Raw genomic sequence first — 17,851 nt, 5'->3', positions numbered from 1 at the left:
ACATAGTAAGTATTTAACAAATATCATTTAAAAAAATCACAGCTCTAGGAAGCCTTCCCTGACCTAATCTTCCCACACTATTTCTGTCACTCTCACACTTGGGGCCTCACCTCCTAAGCAGCATATACAGCCTGTAATTTATTTTAATAGCTGTCTCCCCTGCTAGGCTGTGATCTCCTTGAGGGCAGGGATCAATCAATCAATCGTACTTATTGAGCACTTACTGTGTGCAGAGCACTGTACTAAGCACTTGGGAAGTACAAGCTGGCAACATCTAGAGACAGTCCCTACCCAACAGTGGGCTCACAGTCTTAAAGGGGGAGACAGAACAAAACCAAACATACTAACAAAATAAAATGAATAGATATGTACAAGTAAAATAAATAAATAAATAAAGAGTAATAAATATGTACAAACATATATACATATATACAGGTGCTGTGGAGAAGGGAAGGAGGTAAGATGGGGGGATGGAGAGGGGGACGAGGGGGAGAGGAAGGAAGGGGCTCAGTCTGGGAAGGCCTCCTGGAAGAGGTGAGCTCTCAGCAGGACCTTGAAGGGAAGAAGAGAGCTAGCTTGGCGGAGGGGCAGAGGGAGGGCATTCCAGGCCCGGGGGAGGACGTGGGCCGGGGGTCGACGGTGGGATTGGTGAGAACGAGGCCCAGTGAGGAGGTTTACGGCAGAGGAGTGGAGGGTGCGGGCTGGGCTGCAGAAGGAGAGAAGGGAGGTGAGGTAGGAGGGGGCGAGGGGATGGACAGCCTTGAAGCCCAGGGTGAGGAGTTTCTGCCTGATGCGCAGATTGATTGGTAGCCATTGGAGATTTTTGAGGAGGGGAGTAATAAATACGAATGAATGAATGAATGAATGGGGAGGGGAAGGAGGGGGCTCAGTCTGGGAAGGCCTCCTGGAGGAGGTGAGCTCTCAGTAGGGCTTTGAAGGGAGGAAGAGCTGGGACCCCCCCCCCCCCCTTTTAGACTCCCCTTTTAGACTGCGAGCCCACTATTGGGTAGGGACTGTCTCTATATGTTGCCGACTTGTACTTCCCAAGCACTTAGTACAGCGCTCTACACACAGTAAGCGCTCAATAAATACGATTGATGATGATGATACGTTGGCAACTTGTACTTCCCAGGCGTTTAAGGACAGCGCTCTGCACCCAGTAAGCGCTCAATAAATACGATTGAATGAATGCATGTGCGGAGGGAGGGCGTTCCAGGCCAGGGGGATGACGTGGGCGTCATCATCATCATCATCATCATCAATCGTATTTATTGAGCGCTTACTATGTGCAGAGCACTGTACTAAGCGCTTGGGAAGTACAAATTGGCAACACATAGAGACAGCCCCTACCCAACAGTGGGCTCACAGTCTAAAAGAAAAAGAGAGCGCGAACGCAGTCCCCCACTACCACAAATTATGCAGTCGAGTTTCCTGCATTTGGGGAAATCGCAGGGGTCAGCACAGCTGCAGTGCAATGGCTGAGCCTCACCCCGGGAAAACCACCTACGGCATCATTCATTCATTCATTCAATCGTATTCATTGAGCACTTACTGTGTGCAGAGCACTGTACTAAGCGCTTGGGAAGTACAAGTTGGCAACATAAAGAGACGGTCCCTACCCAACAGTGGGCTCACAGTCTAGAACGGGGAGACAGAGAACAAAACAAAACATATTAACAAAATAAAATAGAATAAATATGTACAAATAAAATAGAGCAATAAATCCATACAAACATATATACATATATACAGGTGCTGTGGGGAGGGGAAGGAGGTAAGGCGGGGGGATGGGGAGGGGGAGAGGAAGGAGGGGTCCTTGTTATTATTATTATAATTGTATTCCTTCAGTGCTTAGTGTGCACTTGGGAGAGTACGATACGACCATAAATGACACATTCCCTGCCCACAACGAGCTGACAGTCCCAATGGGGAGACAGACATTAATAGAAAGAAATGATAGCTATGAACTTAAGCGCTGTGGGGTTGGGAGGGGGGATGCAGAAGGGAGTGGGAAAAGAGGAAAGGGAGGTTTAATCAGGGAAGGCCTCTTGGAGGAGATGGGCCCTCGATAAGGCTTTGAATAATAATAATAATAATGGCATTTGTTATGCCATGGTGGATCAATCAATCAATCAATCGTATTTATTGAGCGCTTACTATGTGCAGAGCACTGTACTAAGCGCTTGGGAAGTACAAATTGGCAACACATAGAGACAGTCCCTACCCAACAGTGGGCTCACAGTCTAAAAGGGGGAGACAGAGAACAAAACCAAACATACCAACAAAATAAAATAAATAGGATAGAAATGTACAAGTAAAATAAATAAATAAATAGAGTAATAAATATGTACAACCATATATACATATATACAGGTGCTGTGGGGAAGGGAAGGAGGTAAGATGGGGGGATGGAGAGGGGGACGAGGGGGAGAGGAAGGAAGGGGCTCAGTCTGGGAAGGCCTCCTGGAGGAGGTGAGCTCTCAGCAGGGCCTTGAAGGGAGGAAGAGAGCGAGCTTGGCGGAGGGGCAGAGGGAGGGCATTCCAGGCCCGGGGGATGACGTGGGCCGGGGGTCGATGGCGGGACAGGCGAGAACGAGGTACGGTGAGGAGATTAGAGGCGGAGGAGTGGAGGGTGCGGGCTGGCAGTAGAAGGAGAGAAGGGAGGTGAGGTAGGAGGGGGCGAGGTGATGGACAGCCTTGAAGCCCAGGGTGAGGAGTTTCTGCCTGATGCACAGATTGATTGGGAGCCACTGGAGATTTTTGAGGAGGGGAGTGATATGCCCAGAGCGTTTCTGGACAAAGATAATCCGGGCAGCAGCATGAAGTATGGATTGAAGTGGGGAGAGACACGAGGATGGGAGATCAGAGAGAAGGCTGATGCAGTAGTCCAGACCGGATAGGATGAGAGCTTGAATGAGCAGGGTAGCGGTTTGGATGGAGAGGAAAGGGCGGATCTTGGATCATGGTGTCTCCCCTGCCAGGTAAGTATTATTATTATTATTATTATTATTATTATTATCATTATTATTATTATTATTACTACTTAGGCCCCCGTGTCCCGGCCTGGGCGGGCGGCCGACGAGCGTGGCGCCGAGCGTCCGGCAGGGGGCGCCGGCCCCGGAGGCGGCGCCCCCTTGCGGCCTTCCCCGGCATCGTCCTTTGTTGGGAGCGGCGAGCCCCCGCTTGATTCGTTCCCGTCCGTCCTCTCGGCCCCGAGGCGGGCGCGCCTGCGCACTGGGGCCGAGTCGGGACTTGGCCGCGAGAGCTCGCCGGAGCGGCGGCGCCGGGCGGCGGGCGGCGGGGGGCGGGGGGGGGGAAACTGAGGCGGGAGCGCCGGGGGCCCGGGACCCCCCAGGCCCATCACCCGTCGCGCTCCGGGCTGCCTGACAATCCAGGGGTGTATGGGATGGAAGCGGGACCCTCGGGAGCAGGTACGGCGGCTGGGGGCCTGGGGACACATGCTGGGGGTGGGATAGGGGGGAGTGGAATAGACGGGAGGGGGGCGGGAAGGGTGGGGAGGGCTGCGTGCGGTGCCGGGCGGCCCGGGGGGCGATGCCCGGAGAGAAGGGTGGGGGTAAAAGAGCAGGAACGTGCTTGTACAGAGCCATTTTCCGTTTTAACGTAGTGCACATCCTCCAGGAAAAAAAAAAAAAAAAGTAGGTTTAGAGGTGCAGTCGTTCAGCCGTTCCATCCTATTTATTGAGCGCCTACTGTGTGCGGAGCACCGGGAAGTACAAGTTGGCAACCTCTAGAGTCGGTCCCGGGTGTCTAGCATCGTGATAATCATTCAGTCGTATTGAGCGCTTGCTGTGTGCAGAGCACTGCACTAGGCGCTTGGGAAGTACCACTTGGCTTCCTATAGAGACGGTCGTTCATTCATTCAGTCGTATTTAGTGAGCGCTTACTGTGTGCAGAGCACTGGGCTAGGCGCTTGGGAAGTACAGCTTGGCTTCCTATAGAGACGGTCATTCATTCAATCGTATTTATTGAGCAATTACTGTGTGCAGAGCACTGGACTAGGCGCTTGGGAAGTAGCTTGGCTTCCTATAGAGACGGTCATTCGTTCATTCAATCGTATTGATTGAGCGCTTACTGTGTGCAGAGCACTGGGCTAAGCGCTTGGGAAGTACAACTTGGCTTCCTATAGAGACGGTCATTCATTCATTCAGTCGTATTTATTGAGCGCTTACTGTGTGCAGAGCACTGGACTAGGCGCTTGGGAAGTACAACTTGGCTTCCTATAGAGACGGTCATTCATTCATTCAGTCGTATTTAGTGAGCGCTTACTGTGTGCAGAGCACTGGGCTAGGCGCTTGGGAAATACAGCTTGGCTTCCTATAGAGACGGTCATTCATTCATTCAGTCGTATTTATTGAGCGCTTACTGTGTGCAGAGCACTGGACTAGGCGCTTGGGAAGTACAACTTGGCTTCCTATAGAGACGGTCATTCATTCATTCAGTCGTATTGATTGAGCGCTTACTGTGCGCAGAGCACTGGACTAGGCGCTTGGGAAGCACAACTTGGCTTCCTATAGAGACGGTCATTCATTCGTTCAATCGTTTTTATTGAGCGCTTACTGTGTGCAGAGCACTGCACTAGGCGCTTGGGAAGTACAACTTGGCTTCCTATAGAGACGGTCATTCATTCATTCAGTCGTATTGATTGAGTGCTTACTGTGTGCAGAGCACTGGACTAGGCGCTTGGGAAGTACAGCTTGGCTTCCTATAGAGACGGTCAGTCATTCATTCAGTCGTATTTAGTGAGCGCTTACTGTGTGCAGAGCACTGGACTAGGCGCTTGGGAAGTACAACTTGGCTTCCTATAGAGACGGTCATTCATTCATTCAGTCGTATTGATTGAGCGCTTACTGTGTGCAGAGCACTGGACTAGGCGCTTGGGAAGTACAACTTGGCTTCCTATAGAGACGGTCAGTCATTCATTCAGTCGTATTGATTGAGCGCTTACTGTGTGCAGAGCACTGGACTAGGCGCTTGGGAAGTACAACTTGGCTTCCTATAGAGACGGTCATTCATTCATTCAGTCATATTTATTGAGCGCTTACTGTGTGCAGAGCACTGGACTAAGCGCTTGGGAAGTACAAGTTGGCAACGTAAATGATGACATTTATTAAGCGCTTACTGTGCGCAAAGCACTGTTCTAAGCGCCGGGGAGGTTCCAAGGTGATCAGGTGTACCCACGGGGGGCTCACAGTCTTCATCCCCGTTTTTACAGATGAGGTCACTGAGGCCCAGAGAAGTGAAATGACTTGCCCAAAGTCACCCAGCTGACAAGTGGCGGAGCCGGGATTTGAACCCGTGACCTCCGACTCCAAAGCCCGGGCTCTTTTCCACCGAGCCACGCTGCTTCTCTGTGTCTTCCATTGAATAAGGCCTCTGCTTTGCCACCCTCTGCTTTGCCAAGTTAATTTCTACATGTTTTGTTGTCTGACTCCCCCTCTAGATTGTGAGCCCGTTGTTGGGTAGGGACCGTCACTATATGTTGCCGACTTGTACTTCCCAAGCGCTTAGTACAGTGCTCTGCACAGAGTAAGCTCTCAATAAATACGACTGAATGAATGAATGAAAGAGGAGGGACCCGGAGTGGGGGGCTTGTGTAATATTGGGGGGCCAGGTCTGGGGCAAAGGGGGAAACTGGTTGGGCCAGGGGCAGGCAACGAGAGGGGGGTCTAGGCAGGGGGTTGTGCAGTATTGAACGCCGGAGGGTGTCAGAGGTGGGGGGAGCTGAAGAAAGGTGGGGAAATAATAATAATAATGGCATTTATTAAGCACTTACTATGTGCAAAGCACTGTTCTAAGCGCCGGGGAGGTTACAAGGTGATGAGGTTGTCCCAAGTGGGGCTCACAGTCTTCATCCCCGTTTCACAGATGAGGTAACTGAGGCCCAGAGAAGTGAAGTGACTTGCCCCAAGTCACCCAGCTGACAATTGGCGGAGCTGGGATTTGAACCCATGACCTCTGACTCCAAAGCCCATGCTCTTTTCACTGGGGGCTGGCTTGGTTGGGGGGCGCGGGGAGGAAACTCCCAGCAGGTGTCTGGGAGCTCTGGATCCGGGAGAGAGGGAGGCGTCTGTGTTGGGGAACTGCCCTAGACAGAAACTAATACTGATAGAGACACGAAATGCAAGGATCCAGGGGCTTTGGGGTCGGGGGGTGGTGGGGAGTTGGGTCCCAACTAAGCGCCACGGCAGAGGATGGACAGAATTGGATGAGAGGGACCAGAGGCCAGGCCGACGGGGTCACCCCCGGGCATCCCGCTTTCTCCCTAACAACTGTCTGGAGACTTTTGTGCATTCCCGCTTATAAAGAGTGAGCTGATCAGAGCTGTGGGGCTTGGAGTTGGGGGGTGGGAAGGTAAAGAGAGAAATAGAGAGAGAGCAGGGAACTGTGATGGTAGGGTGATGCCGTACCTCATTCTCGCCTGTCCCGCCATCAACCCCCGGCCCACGTCACCCCCCGGGCCTGTAATACCCTCCCTCTGCCCATCTGCCAAGCTAGCTCTCTTCCTCCCTGCAAGGCCCAACTGAGAGCTCACCTCCTCCAGGAGGCCTTCCCAGACTGAGCCCCTTCCTTCCTCTCCCCCTCGTCCCCCTCTCCATGCCCTCCATCTTACCTCCTTCCCTTCCCCACAGCACCTGTATATATGTATATATGTTTGTACATATTTATTACTCTATTTTACTTGTACATATCTATTCTATTTATTCTATTTTGTTAGTACGTTTGGTTTTGTTCTCTGTCTCCCCCTTTTAGACTGTGAGCCCACTGTTGGGTAGGGACTGTCTCTATATGTTGCCAATTTGTACTTCCCAAGTGCTTAGTACAGTGCTCTGCACACAGTAAGCGCTCAATAAATACGATTGATGATGATGATGATGATGCCTGCTAGCAACAGCTGGGCGGGCGCTGGGGGAGGCCCTGGACAGCGGGAGGAAACTTGGGGGGGATGCAAATGTGGCCTCTACTTAGTAGGGTCATGGGGGAGTGGGGGGAGAGGAAGAGCAGATGGACCAGGAGCCCCTGTCTCTGCAGCCATTGACACCCCCCCAAGCCCCTCCCTCCCCTCCCCGGCCAGTTTGGGGTCTGGTTTGATGGGCCGATGGATAGGTGGCAGTGGAAAGAGCTGTGTCCCTTCTCAATCAATCAATCAATCAATCAATCGTATTTATTGAGCGCTTACTATGTGCAGAGCACTGTACTAAGCGCTTGGGAAGTACAAATTGGCAACATATAGAGACAGTCCCTACCCAACAGTGGGCTCACAGTCTAAAAGGGGGAGACAGAGAACAAAACCAAACATACTAACAAAATAAAATAAATAGAATAGATATGTACAAATAAAATAAATAAATGAATAAATAGAGTAAAAAATATGTACAAACATATATACATATATACAGGTGCTGTGGGGAAGGGAAGGAGGTAAGATGGGGGGGATGGAGAGGGGGACGAGGGGGTGAGGAAGGAAGCCATCCCCTTCCCTTCTCCCAGGTTTAGGGGTGGGGAAGGCCGCTGGCGACCAGGAGGTTAGGGGAGGATTTGGTGACTGTCGTGGGTCTCCCCGAGGGAGAGGCGAGGACCGGTGTGACCATCCCCACCTCGTGTCCCCCTGCGTGGGGCCTTGGGCGTTCATTCAGTCGCATTTATTGAGCACTTACTGTGTGCAGAGTACTGTACTAAGCGCTTGGAAAGTACAATTCGGCAACGTAGACAATCCCTACCCAACAACGGGCTCACAGTCTTGAAGAGCTAGAAGAGGTAGCTAGCGTGGCTCGGTGGAAAGAGCCCGGGCTTTGGAGTCAGAGGTCATGGGTTCAAATGCCGGCTCCACCAAATGTCAGCTGGGTGACTTTGGGCAAGTCACTTCTCTGGGCCTCAGTTCCCTCATCTGTAAAATGGAGATGAAGACTGTGAGCCCCACGTGGGACAACCTGATCACCTTGTATCCCCCCAGCGCTTAGAACAGTGCTTTGCACATAGTAAGTACTTAATAAATACCATTAAGAGCTACCCATGGACAGGTGAGATCCACCTGCAGAGGAGGGCAGCAGTTGCACCCCTCCCTAACCCCAGCACTGGTGATCAAGCTGCGTTGGAAAGTGTCATGTTGGCTGGGAGCGGGGGCAAGGTTTCCCTAACTCCTTCTGGTTTCCTGAACACGTCTAGCCTAAACAGGGTCTTTCAGCCTCCACCTCCATGGTGCCAGCTGTCGAGGGGAAGGGGGCAGGAGAGGCTCCCTCTCCCCATCCTCTCCCGGGGCCGACGTCACCTCACGAAGGGTCACACTTTGGACACACTTCTCTCCCGGCCTGTGTCCTGCTAAGCCTGTGCCCCCTCAGAAGCTGGGTCCGTTCTCCTGGCCGGTGTCGGGGAAGAGGTGGGATGGGGAGTGTTACCCAGGCCTCTCTGGGAAAGGGAGTGAAAAAGAGGGATGTAAAGGGGGTGAAAGGGGCTGGTGAGTCCAAGCACAAAGGCTATTCCCTGTGAAACTTGCTCTGCTGTGGGAGCCGGTCCGGGGCTCTCTCCCTCCCCTGCCGGGTCTGGTCTTAAGACAAAACAAAGCAAAAATCCCATTTTCCTTTCTCCCCACCACCTTCCACCTCCCCCTTTTATGCCACTGCCCGCATCCCAGGTCTGGAGCCGCCCCGCAGGCCCCCAGATCCCCTCCCCCACATCAAGCCGAGAGCTGAGATTCGCCAGCAAAGGAGCAGCTGTCAGGGGCACAGAACAATCCCTGCGACCTGCAGAGTGGCTCAGACAAAAGTGGGGGGCCTCGGGGGGCTAAATTCCCAGTGCTGTTCATCTCACCCCCACCACCAGCCAAACGGGGGGGGGGCAGTAAGAGGGTAGGAGGGCACCTTTGGACTCTGGAGGGGGGCATGCTTGCCATCATTTGTGGGGGCACACGGGGAGGGGAGAAGAATTTGTAGTTTTAATCGGCAGCAGCTAATTTTAGCCCAGAGACAGGCCGCCTGAGAGGAGCGGGTTGTGTGGGGCTGGAAGGGGAGACATTCAGGGGACTCATTCACTTAATCCTGTCGGAGTTCTTACTATGTGCAGAGTACTGTTCTAAGAACTTGGGAGAATATGATACGGTAGAGTTGAAAGATGCATTCGTTGTCCACAAGGAGCTTACAGTCCTCTAGAAGAAGCCCCTCTTAGGTCTTTATCTTGCTTTCCCTCCTTATGATAACTTCCCCAGCTTCCCCTTTCCCCGGTGAGGAGGCACACATGCTCTGACCCCTCTCCCTCCTGCAGGGAACAGAGGTAGAGATCTGAGGAAGGACCCAGGAATCCTGGCTTCCAACTCAGTGTACCACTTTGGTACTTCTAGGCGTTGGGGCTGGTTTATCCCCGTCCCCTCTCCACTCCCACCTTTTCCCACGGTGACTGAACCCCTAAACCCGAACCTTTGAAGGGGCCTGGGGAGTCGGGCTGGCACTTGGACTGGAATTGCTGACTGGCCCAGGAATAGACATGGGAAGCCACCCCCCAGGTCCCCTCCCCACCTCTGCAGACCCTCCCTCTCTATTCTCTTCTTTCTTCCAATCTGGAGAAGTGTCCTTGGCCTCCTACCGCAACTTGTGCACTGTCTCAAAAGGGGAAGGATCCCAAAGGAACTTTGAAAAATTCCCTTTTTGCAGTGCAGCTTTCCCTTGGCAATCCACCTTATGTCAAAATTGACCCCTCTTCTCCCACTCCCTTCCACTCCATTCGACTCCCCGCTCTCCTGCCTGACCTCCGGTAGCATCCCTGCTCTCCCCAAGTGGTCTGGAGCGGGAACTCTCTCCCACCTTAGTCTCACCACTTTGGGGCTGAGTTGGCAGCTCTAAGGACGGGGGCTGTCAGGAGCCGTTGGTCTGTGTCTTCCACTTGCTGAAAGGGAGGTTGGTGGCCTCAGTTGCTTATAAGAAAGGGGTAAGAGAGGCCACCCAGCCTTTCTAGCCCTGGGCAGGCCACAGGCTGGGAACAGATGTCACTGTCTTAGGGATCTAGGGATCTTTTGGTTTCTAGCTTGGCCTTTTCAACTCTCCCTCCTTTCTCCTTTTCCCTCTCCCTCCTTTCTCTCTCTCCCTCCCTGTCTTTTTGCCTTTGCCCTCTCCTTTCTCACCCTTGCCCTCTCCCTCCTTTCTCCCTCACCCTCTCCCTCCTTTCTCCCTTTCTCTCTTCCTCCTTCCTCTCTTTCCCTCTCCCTCCTTTCTCGCCCCTCTCTCTCTGAGAGATTGGGTCCTTCTTCCTGATTCTGGCCTGCTGTACTGGGGAGTTCATCCCTCCTCCTCCTCTTCCTCCCCTCGCTCATTCTTTTCCCCTCCCTCCCCCTTTCTGTCTGCTCCCCTCCTGTCTGTCTCTAGGAAACCCGAGATGCCATGTGGTTCTCTGGACCAGGGCAGGTTTTTTCAAAGAGGCCAGAAGCAGGCAAGGTCTGACCGCGCTTGAGGAGGGAGCTTCCTGACCCTGGGTCAGAAAGCCAGAGACCGAGTCGGGAGGTTATTTATCTGGATTAGGCCCTGGGTGAAGGTTTTCTTTAGCTTCTTTCGCTTCCCAGGCTCTTTCAACGCCCTGACTCTCTCTTCTCTACCGATTCCGAAGATCTCCCTGGCCGGTGGACATCCTGGGCGAGGAGGAGAAAGTTGAAGGTGGAGCTGGGGAGGAGATGAAGTGAGGGGTCCCTGTGGTTGCAGAGAGCTGAGCAGTCCATGGTGGGGTGGGAGGGGAGGGGAGCTGTGCTGGTCATGCCACAGGGGAGTGTTGGGGCTGGCCCCAGCTAGGTAGACCTTGACCAGAGCCAGGGTTTGGGCTGCTTGGGATCTCCTTAGAGCCCCGACTCCTTTCTGGGGGATGATAGGGGTGCTCTCAGTTGGCCCTGCGGGAGGCATTTCATCTCCAGATATGCTGACAAGACTCTGCCACATTCATTTGACGCTGCTTGCAAAGCTCAAAATAGGGCCTTGACGTATGCTGTGGCAAACACTCGGGACCCGCAGGCCCTGCTCCCTTCACACTCATTCATTCAGTCATATTCAGCGCTTAAAACAGTGCTTTGCACATAGTAAGCGCTTAATAAATACCATTATTATTATTATTATTATTTATTGAGCGCATACTGTGTGCAAAACATTGTACTGAGCTCTTGGAGGAGTACGATATAACAACAAACGGACACATTCCTGCCCACAACAAGCTCACGGTCTGGAGGGGGAGACAGACAGTAATGTAAGTAAATAAATAGACAAGTAGATAAATTACAGATATATTCATAGGTGATCACAATCCCAGCCTGCATCCACCCAGGTCATAGACGGCTGCACCGTTATTCTGGTTTTAATAGTAATAATAATAATAGTGAGATTTAAGTGCTGGGGTAAATATAATACAGTCAGATCAGACACAGTCCCTGTCCCTGTCCTAGACTATAAGCTCACTGTGGGCAGGGAATGTGTCTCATATTGTTATATTGTACTCTCCCAAGCATTTAGTACAGTGCTCTGCACACAGCGCTCAATAAATACAATTGATGGACAGATAGAGCTCACAGGGTATGGTGGGGGGGAACGAGATAAGGTATTTTGACTGAACTCTCATGGTGAACAGGGAATGTATCTGTTGTTATATTGTATTCTCCTAAGTGCTGAGTATAGTGCCCTGTACACAGTAAGCGCTCAATAAATACGATTGACCCCCATTTTACAGATGAGGAAACTGAGGCCCAGAGAAGTCAGGTGACATGCCTGAGGTCACACAGTAGGCAAGTGACAAAGCCGGGATTTAGAGACCACGTTTCTTGATTCTAAGTCCTATGCTGTTTCCATTAGGCCTCACTGCTTACTGGCCCACTGGGCTACTTCCAACTATCTTCAAGATTAATTGTGGTATTTGTTAAGTGTTTATTATGTGCCAAGGACTATACTAAGCACTGGGATAAATATAAGATAATCAAGTCAGCAGAGTTTCCTATCTCACATAGGGTTCACAGTGTAAAAGGGAGAGAGAATAGGTATTGAATCCCCTACTGTTTCCCCTATTTGTAATTTATTTTACTAACTCCCCCTGTAAACTTTTAAGCTCCTGTGGGCAGGGATTGCATCTGTTGTCTTGGACTCTCTCAAGCTCTTATTACGGTGCTCTGTACACAGTAAGTGCTCAACAAATACCATTGATTGATCGAATCTCAGTTTTGGAGATGAGGTAACTGAGGTGCTCAACAAGTACCATTGATTGATCGAATCTCAGTTTTGGGGATGAGGTAACTGAGGCCCAGAAAAGTGAAGTGACTTGAATCAGGCAGGTGGTGAAACCAGGATTAGAATTAGTCAGCCAGTGGTATTAGACTATAAACTCTTTGTGGGCAGGATACGCATCTTCCGGCTCTTTTATAGTGTACTCTCCCAAGTGCTTAGTCTAGTGTTCTGCATGCAGCAAGCACTTAATAAATACCATTGATTGATTGATTATTGGGTGCAGAGCACTGTAATAAGCAGTTGGGAGAGTACAGTTTAGTTGGTAAACATGATCCCTGGCCACAAGGAGTTTAGAACCTAAGTCTCCTAACTTCCAGGCCCTTGCTCTTTCCGCCAGACTCTGCTGTTTTTCCTGGGGGTTGTCAGATCCTCCCCATCTTGGGGATTGCTCTTTGGATTCATCACTTTTTGTTTTCCGAATGAGCTTCATTTACGTTCACAACATTCTGGAGAGATAGGGAGGGTCCTGGAAGCCCAGAGAGGGTAAGTGACTTGACCAAGTTCACACAGCAGAGTGATGGAAGGGGTTGGGAGTGTGGCCTGATGGAATGAGTGCAGACCTGAGAGTCAGGGAACCTGGGTTCCAATCCTAGCTCTGCTACTTGTCCACTGTGTGACCTTGGACATCACTAAATTGTGAAATGGGGATTCAGTGCCCGTTCTCCCTCAGACTGTGACTCATAGGTGGGACAGGGACTGGGTCCAATCTGTCTTATACCTACTACAGTGCTTGGCACATAGCGGGCACCTAACAAATACTACAGTTGTTATTTATTATTATTTATAATAATAATTAAAGTCTCCTGATTTTCAGTTCAGGGTTGTTTCCTCTGGATCTCTCTACTTCCCTAAAAGTCGGGGGAGGGTGTGTGTATCCCTAAAGAGGGAGATGGGGGGGGCACCAGGGGGAGATGAAACAAGTGGACAAGGCCTGGTGAGATAAGCTTAAGCGCTTAGTACAGTGCTCTGCCACAAGAGAAGCAGCGTGGCTCAGTGGAAAGAGCCCGGGCTTTGGAGTCAGAGGTCATGGGTTCAAACCCCGGCTCTGCCAATTGTCAGCTGTGTGACTTGGGGCAAGTCACTTAACTTCTCTGTGCCTCAGTTACCCTATCTGTAAAATGGGGATTAAGACTGTGAGCCTCACGTGGGACAACCTGATCAACTTGTATCTACCCCAGCGCTTAGAACAGTGGTTTGCACATAGTAAGCGCTTAACAAATACCAACATTATTATTAAGTGTTCAATAAATACCATTGATTGAAGTCACCTCCCCTATTGTCAAGCAGAGCGGTGACTGTGGAGACCGGTTTGCCCAAAGGAGGCCATTCCTCCCAGTTGGGTCATTGGTTATTTTGGGCACGGGGGCTGCGAAATCAGATGCCACGGAGACAAGTGTGTGTTGCTCAGGAGTCTTTGAGGAGGTGACATGGGGACCGGATCGCTCACCTGGCACGGGGAAAAGGCAGAGGTCAGAGGCCCGGGAACCATCATCATCATCATCATCATCAATCGTATTTATTGAGCGCTTACTATGTGCAGAGCACTGTACTAAGCGCTTGGGAAGTACAAATTGGCAACATATAGAGACAGTCCCTACCCAACAGTGGGCTCACAGTCTAAAAGGGGGAGACAGAGAACAAAACCAAACATACTAACAAAGTAAAATAAATAGGATAGATATGTACAAGTAAAATAAATAAATAAATAGAGTAATAAATATGTACAACCATATTGTTGTACCAGGGTTGCAGTCAGGCCAAGGGGATGGGGGTGCTCGAGTTCTTTGCTTCGCAAAGGTTTCTCTCCCATTCCTTTCCACTCCCAAAGGACTTGTGCTGCTCTGATGCGGGAGAGGTGTCCGTATTTGTGTCTGTGACAGTGTTGCGTTTATCTGAGTGAGAGTGTGTTTGTGTCACCCATTTATCGGAGTGAGTGAGAGTGTGTCAGTGTTTGCATTTATCCGAGTGAGACTGTGTCAGTGTTTGCATTTATCTGAATGTCAGTGTTTGGTTTTATCTGTGTGAGTGTGTGTGCGTGCGTGTCAGTGTTTGCATTTATCTGAATGTCAGTGCTTGGATCTATCTGAGTGAGTGTGTGTGTGTACCAGTGTTTGCATTTATCTGAATGTCAGTGTTTGGATTTATCTGAGTGAGTGTATGTGTGTATCACAGTCTTTTAGACTGTGAGCCCACTGTTGGGTAGGGACTGTCTCTATATGTTGCCAACTTGTACTTCCCAAGCGCTTAGTACAGTGCTCTGCACACAGTACGCGCTCAATAAATACTATTGATTGATTGATTGATCAGTGTTTGCATTTATATGAGTGTGTGTGTCTGTTTTCATTTCATTCTGAGTGTGTCAGTGTTTGCATTTATCTGAATGTCGGTGTTTGGATTTATCTGAGTGAGTGTATGTGTGTATCAGTGTGTGCATTTATATGAGTGTGTGTCAGTGTTTTCATTTTTCTGAGTGTGTCAGTGTTTGCATCTATCTGAGTGTGTGTGTCCCCTTAACCGTTTCAATATTTGAGTGTGTAACTGTGCCGGCGTTTGCATTTATCCGAGTGCGAGCGTGTGTCAGTGTTTGCATTTATCCGAGCGAGGGTGTGTGTACACGCGTGTGAATGCGTGCAGGTTCCGGGTTCAGTGTGATGACGAGACAACCTGCAGGTGGAAAGGAGGCAAAGGCGGCTTGCCTGGACACTTGTCAGACTGCTGTTCAGAACACCCTGGTGCTGCCCTGCCCCTTCTTTCCCAGAAAACCCTAAACCCATTTGTACTTCCCAAGCGCTTAGTACAGTGCTCTGCACACAGTAAGCGCTCAATAAATACGATTGCTGCTGCTGCTGATGATAGTTCCCTGTTTACCTTCCCCATGGCCCTGAGACGTTAACTGAGGCAGAGGGAAGGAGGGACCCTGGCGCCCTGCCCTCGTCCTGCATTAAGTAAGCGCTTAATAAATGCCATCATCATTATTATTATTATATGTATATATGTTTGAACATATTTATTACTCTATTTTACCTGTACATATTTATTCTATTTGTTTTTTTTGGTTTATATGTTTGTATGCATTAAGTAAGCGCTTAATAAATGCCATCATCGTTATTATTATTATATGTATATATGTTTGAACATATTTATTACTCTATTTTACCTGTACATATTTATTCTATTTATTTTATTTGGTTTATATGTTTATATGCATTAAGTTAGCGCTTAATAAATGCCATCATCGTTATTATTATTATATGTATATATGTTTGAACATATTTATTACTCTATTTTACCTGTCCATATTTATTCTATTTATTTTATTTGGTTTAGATGTTTTGATTTGTTCCCCCTTCTTCCCCTTTCAGACTGTGAACCCACTGTTGGGTAGGGACTGGCTCTATCTGTTGCCAATTTGTACTTCCCAAGCGCCTAGTCCAGTGCTCTGCACATAGTAAGCGCTCAATAAATACGATTGATGGTGATGATGAGTTGTTGTCCGTCTCCCCCTTCTAGACTGTGAGCCCCCCCGTGGGGGCAACCTGATCACCCTGTAACCTCCCCAGCGGTTTGCACATAGTAAGCGCTTAATAAATGCCATTATTATTATTATTATTTGGAAGTGTGGGACCGGGACTGCAGGGAATGCTGCGGGTGGGATGGGGTGGTGGTCCTTGTTCATCTGCTTTTCTCACACATCTGCCTCCCCCCCCAACTCCCTCCCTTGCTGTCCACGTGGCTCTGGCTTTGTGGTGGGCTTGCCCAGCCGGGGCCCCCAGCCTCTCATCTGCATGACAAAGAGGGCCTGGGGGCTTTGCCATGGAGAAGCCAGATATGTGGAGGGGAGGGGGCAGGGAACAGGGTGGAACAGCCCCTGGGTTCAGCCAGATTGGGGCCTGCTCAGCTCTCTCCCTCTGTCAGGACCCCCCCTCTCCCTCCCACCTCTCCCTGGCGGCAGGGAATGTCTGGAGCGACACAATGGCAGCTGGCCCTGGCTCTTTCCCCTGCAGGGAATTGGGAGGGGGGGGACCCCCAAACTGCACAGCTTCTGCTTCTCCAGGGGCAGACAGCCAGTGAGGAAGAGGCAGCCCCCCCAGACCCTTCTTCCCACCCCGTCTTCTCTGTCCTTTTCCCCTTGGAGCTAAGAATGAGCCACATTCACTCATTCAATCGTATTGATTAATAATAATAATAATGTTGGCATTTGTTAAGCGCTTACTATGTGCAAAGCACTGTTCTAAGCGCTGGGTGGGGGGTACAAAGTGATCAGGTTGTCCCACGTGGGGCTCACAGTCTTAATCCCCATTTTGCAGATGAGGGAACTGAGGCTCAGAGAAGTGAAGTGACTTGCCCAAGGTCACACAGCAGACATATGGTGGAGCCGGGGATTCGAACCCGTGACCTCTGACTCCAAAGCCCGTGCTCTTTCCACTGAGCCACGCTGCTTAGGCACTTACTATCATCAATCGTATTTATTGAGCGCTTACTGTACTAAGTACCGTACTGTACTTACTGTACTAAGCGCGTGGGAAGTACAAATTGGCAACGTATAGAGACAGTCCCTACCCAATAGTGGGCTCACAGTCTAAAAATGTGCAGAGCACTGTACTAAGCACTTGGGAAAGCACCATACGGTAATAAAGAGTGACAAAGAGTGCCCACATCGAGCTGACAGTCTAGAGGTCAACAGCATATTGGGCCGGGCCCATCTGAGTAGCAGAAGCAATCAATAGTATTTATTGAGTGCTTACTGTGGATGGAGCAATCAATCAATCAATCGTATTTATTGAGCGCTTACTGTGTGCAGAGCACTGTACTAAGCAGAGAAGCAGCGTGGCTCAGTGGAAAGAGCACGGGCTTTGGAGTCAGAGGTCAGGGGTTCGAATCCCGGCTCCGCCACATGTCTGCTGTGTGACCTTGGGCAAGTCACTTTTAACTTCTCTGAGCCTCAGTTACCTCATCTGTAAAATGGGGATTAAGACTGTGAACCCCACATGGGACAACCGGATCACTTTGTATCCCCCCCCAGCGCTTAGAACAGTGCTATGCACATAGTAAGCGCTTAACAAATGCCAACATTATTATTATTAAGCGCTTGGGAAGTACAAGTCGGCAACATAAGAGCACTGCACTAAGCGCTTGGGGGAGAATACAGGGCAACAAAGTTGGAAGCTAGGTTCCCTGCCCACAATGAGCTGACAGTCTAGAGGTCCCTGGAATGTTGCCCAGCAAGGGTAGCCTGTTGCAGGAGCTGGGAGGACGAGGGGAGCCCGTATAGGAGAATCATCATCATCATCATCAGTCGTATTTATTGAGCGCTTACTATGTGCAGAAGCAGCGTGGCCTAAGTGGAAGAGCCCAGGTCTGAGAGTCAGAAGACCCTAGTTCTAATTCTGACCCCGCCACCTGCCTGTTTGTGATCTCGGGCAAGTCACTTAACTTCTCTATGCCTCAGTTTCATCATCTGTGAAATGGGGATTCAATACCTGTACTCCCTCCTACTTACACTGGGAGCCCCATTTGGGACTCAAGGACTGCATCCAACCGGATCAACTTGTGTCTGCCCCAATCAATCGCAATTATTGAGCATTTACTATGTG

General features: G+C 50.3%; 1 protein-coding gene and 1 pseudogene across 1 annotated transcript in view; one reads left to right on the top strand and one right to left on the bottom strand.

Moving 5' to 3' along the window:
* Window positions 1–1,376: 1,376 nt before the first annotated feature.
* Window positions 1,377–1,518, bottom strand: LOC119938936 (annotated as a pseudogene).
* A 1,838-nt stretch (window positions 1,519–3,356) lies between these two features.
* The window catches only part of LOC119938399 (protein argonaute-1), a 43,502-nt gene continuing 29,007 nt past the window's right edge, over window positions 3,357–17,851 (top strand). Inside the window, exon 1 of the mRNA XM_038758224.1 lies at window positions 3,357–3,431. Within this exon, the coding sequence (XP_038614152.1) occupies window positions 3,407–3,431 (25 nt within the window). The 5' untranslated portion in view covers window positions 3,357–3,406. The remainder of the gene's footprint in view (window positions 3,432–17,851) is intronic.

Source organism: Tachyglossus aculeatus, chromosome 16, assembly GCF_015852505.1.
Source record: "Tachyglossus aculeatus isolate mTacAcu1 chromosome 16, mTacAcu1.pri, whole genome shotgun sequence".
Taxonomy (NCBI): Eukaryota; Metazoa; Chordata; class Mammalia; order Monotremata; family Tachyglossidae; genus Tachyglossus; species Tachyglossus aculeatus.
Note: the sequence above shows the minus strand (reverse complement) of the source record. Positions and strands in the feature narration are given on the sequence as shown.